Source organism: Anoplopoma fimbria, chromosome 18, assembly GCF_027596085.1.
Source record: "Anoplopoma fimbria isolate UVic2021 breed Golden Eagle Sablefish chromosome 18, Afim_UVic_2022, whole genome shotgun sequence".
In the NCBI taxonomy this organism is placed as follows: Eukaryota; Metazoa; Chordata; class Actinopteri; order Perciformes; family Anoplopomatidae; genus Anoplopoma; species Anoplopoma fimbria.
The window spans coordinates 16,129,173-16,135,172 of record NC_072466.1 but is presented as its reverse complement, the minus strand read 5'-3'; the positions used below and the strand labels follow the sequence as shown (position 1 = coordinate 16,135,172).

At 43.4% G+C, this 6,000-nt stretch overlaps 1 protein-coding gene across 1 annotated transcript in view; it reads left to right on the top strand.

Annotated features, from left to right (window-relative positions):
* Nucleotides 1–461: 461 nt before the first annotated feature.
* Nucleotides 462–6,000, top strand: part of LOC129107501 (E3 ubiquitin-protein ligase TRIM9) — a 41,263-nt gene continuing 35,724 nt past the window's right edge. Inside the window, 2 exon segments of the mRNA XM_054619003.1 lie at nt 462–1,243; nt 1,245–1,469. Coding sequence (XP_054474978.1) covers nt 572–1,243; nt 1,245–1,469 — 897 coding nt within the window. The 5' untranslated portion in view covers nt 462–571.

Genomic DNA, 6,000 nt, shown 5'->3' with positions numbered 1-6,000 from the left:
TATTTTTGGTATTAGTACTTGTAATTAAGTCAAGGAGTACTTGTTTTTATGAAATACAAGAACCAACAATGTTGATTCTTCAAATCATATATATCTTAAATAAGAAAGAATGTGTGCAAAATGATGAACATCAACATAACACTAAATCACAAAGTACACAAGATATATGATGATTTTCCTAAATGTTCACCATTCTTAGTTTTTATTATAATTGTCATAATAACCTTTATTGATACAGCACTTTCAACTTGGTTTACATGGCTGAACAAGTGTTAAAAAAACCCTCAGGGACCATATTTAGATAAATATATTCATACAATTACAATAGTACAAAAATAACACAGCATAATACAAATTGAAGATGATTATTATTATTAAAACGGATAAGACAATCAGGAGATCTATGGTGTTTCAGAGCCTTTAAATTAACTCAATCAACTCAAACCACAATCCCCGCCCCCTTTGCGCATGCGCAGAGCCGCTTAGGGAGCTGTCCGTGTCAGTCGGTGCTGGAGTGTTTTCACTGAAGCTGATTCTCTCCCCCACCGGTCCACCGACACAGACGGGAGCGATGGAGGAAGAGTTAAAATGCCCCGTTTGCGGTTCTCTCTTCAAGGACCCCATCCTCCTGCCGTGCTCCCACAATGTCTGCCTGGCCTGTGCTCGGAACATCACTGTCCAGACCCCCGAGGGGGAGACCCCGGTGCAGAGCCGAGCCTCGGGAAGCTCTGACTACGACTACCTGGACATGGACAAGATGAGTCTGTACAGCGAGACGGACAGCGGGTACGGCTCCTACACACCGTGCCAGCTCAAGTCCCCAAACGGGGTGCGGGTGTTCCCACCGGCCAACCTCCACCGACATCGCTCCCTCACCTGCCCGCTATGCCACCGGAGCGTCTCCCTGGATGAGCGGGGGCTCCGGGGTTTCCCTCGGAACCGGCTGCTGGAGGCCATCGTGACGCGGTACCAACAGAACCGCCGCACCTCCGCTTCATCTTCCTCCTCTACTTCTACTTCTTCTTCTTCTTCGTCTTCTTCTTCTTCTTCTTCTTCTTCTTCTTCTTCCACAGCGGTGAAGTGCCAGCTGTGCGACCGCAACCCGGTGGACGCCACGGTAATGTGCGAGCAGTGCGACGTCTACTACTGTAACGCCTGCCAGCAGCGATGCCACCCGTCCCGCGGTCCGCTCGCCAAGCACCGCCTGGTTCCGCCGCTGAACCGCGCGGCTGGAGGAAGCGCGGCGAGGCGGCGGAGGAGGAGGCGGAGGAGGAGGCGGCGGATGCGGCGTCGGTCAGCTGCCGCCCGCCACCGCGCGGAAACCGGCGACCTGCGTGGACCACGAAGCGGAAAACTTTAGCATGTACTGCCAAAGCTGCAAGGCTCCGGTGTGTATGAAGTGTTTGGAGGAGGGGAAACACGCCAAACACGACGTCAAAACGCTGCCCATGATGTGGAAACAACACAAGGTGAGCGAACACACACACACACACACACACACACACACACACACACACACACACACACACACACACACACACACACACACACACAGAAGCACAGGTACAAGCACACCACACACATACGGACAATCTCTCTCTCCCTCTCTCTCTCTCTCTCTCTCTCTCTTTCTCATAAACACTATAAGCCAAAAGGCCTAAATGGCTTTTAAAACCACAATTGTATTGGTAGTAATAGCAATTGGCTTGAAGCCCAATCCCAAAGCTGTACAACACACACACACACACACACACACACACACACACACACACACACACACACACACACACACACAGTCTCTCTCTCTCTCAAACATGCACACACACTTGGACTACACGCACACAAACACACACACACACACACACACACACACACACACACACACACATACTATTGCACACTCTCTCTCTCTCTCTCTCTCTCTCAAACATGCACACACACTTGGACTACACGCACACAAACAAACATACACACAAACACACACACACACACACACACACACACACACACACACACACACACACACACACACACACACACACACACACACACACAGAGTCTCTCTCTCTCTCGCTCTCTCTCTCTCAAACATGCACACACACTTGGACTACACGCACACAAACACAACACACACACACACACACACACACACACACATACTATTGCACACTGTCTCTCTCTCTCTCTCTCTCAAACATGCACACACACTTGGACTACACGCACACAAACAAACATACACACACACACACACACAAACAAACATCAAACATGCACACACACTTGGACTACACGCACACAAACAAACATACACACACACACACACACACACACACACACACACACACACACACACACACACACACACACACACACTCTCTCTCTCTCTCTCTCAAACATGCACACACACTTGGACTACACGCACACAAACAAACATACACACACACACACACACACACACACACACACACACACACACACACACACACACACACACACACACACACACACTCACACACACTGTCAGGCACATTTGAATTCAGAAATACACCCACACACTCGCACACACTGTTTGTTACTGGTGTTAAACAGCTTGTGTCAATCATAGTCCTCATGTTTAAGTTTTGTTCTGTTGTTATATTATGTAATTTGTTAGTTATTAGTGATCGACGTACATGCTTATCTTCATATGCATTCATATCTGTGTTGGTCATTTAACTGCTATACATTCTCTTGAAAAATGAAAAAGCAAAGGGAGTGAGAGGATGCTACACTGCGAGGTGGAAATGTTAGTCCCAGATATAACATTGCAGTGCTATGCTGAGTTTACTGTATATGGAGCAAATTGTAAATCAGAGAGCCCTGACTGATACACAGAATGAAATCATTTCTGGAGGCGTAAAACCCTGGTGTGTGTGCAACATGAGTAATTACTTGATTTGGTCAGACAGTGTAGTGTTGCTATTTCATGCATTACTGGCTCACATGTACTGCGTGTGTGTGTGTGTGTGTGTGTGTGTGTGTGTGTGTGTGTGTGTGTGTGTGTGTGTGTGTGTGTGTGTGTGTGATGTCAGAAGTGACTGTAGTGTGGGAAGAGGAGTTTGATGTATTTCCTCAGGCAAGATCAGAAAAGGGATAACACAATATGAAAAAAAACAAGCTTTTATTCATGTTTGAACAAATATGGTTTTGAAAATGCTTGGTTTCAAGTACATATGTTTTTACTCCAACAAATTTATTTAATACCTATGGTTACTTGATATGATCAGTTTAATATGCCAATAGTATATCAAGTTATACCTTGAAAGGATTGTAACATTGTTCTCATTAATGTATCGGTGATAATATTCCAAAAATATATAGTATACGAATCTGATATATATCACTTTGAAGGTGATTTTCTGCTTATACTTCTGTACTTTAACTCAAGTAGAATGAAGGACTTTTATTTGGAATGGGGTATTTTAACATTGTGGTACTTAGAGATCTCAGTACTTCTTCACCCACTGCCTATTTAGCAAAATGATGGCCCTGAATCATATGTTCTATATTTACAATTTATAGAAGCCAAAAATTGTTAGCACCACAGTTGAGCTTGGTATTTCCCCTCAAGCTGTTGATGTGGGCAGATTAAAAACATATTCAGGGGGTAAAAGGATTGAGCCGTGAGATTTGGGAGAAATGCAAAGTGTGTCCCATTTTCTTTTGTATTGTACATACTATGGTGTTTTAAATTTTTCCATGAAATGGCTAGAAAACACCCTGTGTCCTAAAATGAGCTTACTCTGCCTCAAAAGTCTGATTTCTCCAACATTATACAGTACATGTTTTGTCAAAGGTTTATAGAAATCTGATGGCGAACAGTATTCAAATTGGAGTTTAATTAGTATTGTTTAAAAATGCAGCACTCTGGATCTGCCTTTTATTCATTTGAAGCATAGTAACCTTAATGACACAGAAATAAATACAATCATTAATTCACTGTACAGTCGACTGGAACAAAATTAGGCAATGACCCTGTGTTTTACCATCCAATCTCATCCTTTCTCCACTCTCCCACTCTGCCTGCCAAAAATCACCCGCCTGTTTCATTAAAGTATGATTAAAGTGATTTATGATTTAATCCATTTTTTTTTACGAATCTTTCCTTAATTCAAAAGTGTGCTAGGTAGATGGGGTCAACTCAAGTTCAACTCCTCTCAGTTTACAGTGTGATCTGACTTTGCTGTTTAAAAAATTCAAAACTCCAGATATGATTGCGTAAGGGGTGATATGTGTAGCATTTTAACAATGTCCTTGCCACATTCATTATGATTTATTCTAATAATAATTATACTGGGAAAAAAGGCCCCATGGGCAGGAATTAAAGAGGGTTTTTATGGAAAATCAATACTACTAGTCCTAGTATTTAACAAGCAGCAGGACTCTGTACAAGCCCAGACTACTTCCTGTGTTTAATACAGCATTTTATAACGCCATCATCATCATCCTCACGCCCAGACTTCATAAGTGTAAATTAAAAGCCATTTTTGTCTGTCTCCTGCTAAATGGGTCATCGGGACTAATCTCTCTGTCTGTCTCTATGGTTTTCTGTGTGACTAGAGGCCTCCGGTCATTTATCTGTCACACGTTTCAGCCCCTTCCGCCTACTTCTCTGGCTTTCACTCATTCACCTTCTATATATGTCTGCCTCCCTCTTTACCTCCCCATCCCTGTTTCTTATTTACTCTCCCCCCCCCCCCTCATTAAGCCCCTCTTCCACCCCCAAGCCCATCCTCCATCTTTACCTCTTTCACCCCGTCCCATAAATGGACCGTGAAAATCCCATCAGAGTACAGGAGTGAGAGGGCGTCGCTAAGTAATGAGCAGCGTATGAATAAGAGATGGCCGCCACTTAGTTAATATGGTGTCCTTCTCGTTGAGGGAGATCGATGACTGGCTGTCTTGGTACCTCTCGGTCTGCACTTGAGCAGGCTCCGAGCAGCACGAGCTGAAATGGCTGTTGATTTTTTGAAGTGTCACTCAGAGCTGTTTTCTCACTTTGGTGGGCGGCACTCTCTTTCTTTTTTTGATCTTTCTGTTGAAGTGGGGTAGTGCTGCATCTTTCTAGCATCCTATTCTTTCATTTCCTCCTTCTCCTTCTTCTATTGTTTGAAATCAAAATGCTTCTTCTTCCTGAAAATCCTCTTGCTGAGGTAGGTCAACTATTGTCGTTATGAAAATAAGGGATATTTCTGTTTTACACTGTACAAAAACCTAACAAACACTATCCCAAAAGGCCACAATAGGCTAAACAAAACAACGTTTCTTATGCTATGAAATTGAAAATACAAAATATAAAGTCTGTATTCAGAGGAGTGTTTCAATTAGTTGCTAAGCTAAGTTTAAACATTTGAGGCACCCAAACACATGGAGCGACGCCGTCAAGCGTATTCTTTGAGTGAATTGTTACATCCCTAATGATAAGGAATTTATGTAATGTTTTGCAACATTTCTGAATGTGTGTCAGTGTGTTTTATGCTTTACAAATGTAAAAAAATATCAAGGAAAGACTGTTGGATCATCATTGTATTTGGTGCAAATGAAACACTAGAATATAATGGAGTAGCCCAGGGGTGACTATCCCACTGCTACACACTCAGGGGGACTCAAAGATCCCTACACACACACACACACACACACACACACACACACATGCACACACTCACACACATTTATCAGAGCAAACACACTCATTCGGAAGGCATAAATATGCGGATGAACTTTTGCTGAGGGAATGTAGAGGAAGAAGCACTGATCCAGTTTCCTCTGATCAGTCAAGCAGAAAACACAGTGTCTATTTAAAGAACACACACATACACACATGTGTGTTCACACGTGTATTTTAGTGTGTGTATGTGTGTGAGCCCGCCCAGTACAGTAAAGAGCAGCTGGCTCTGGCACTGCTCCGAGTTAAATATTAAAAACCACAAATGCAGAGTTGCTGGTTCTCCTGCTGCGAGT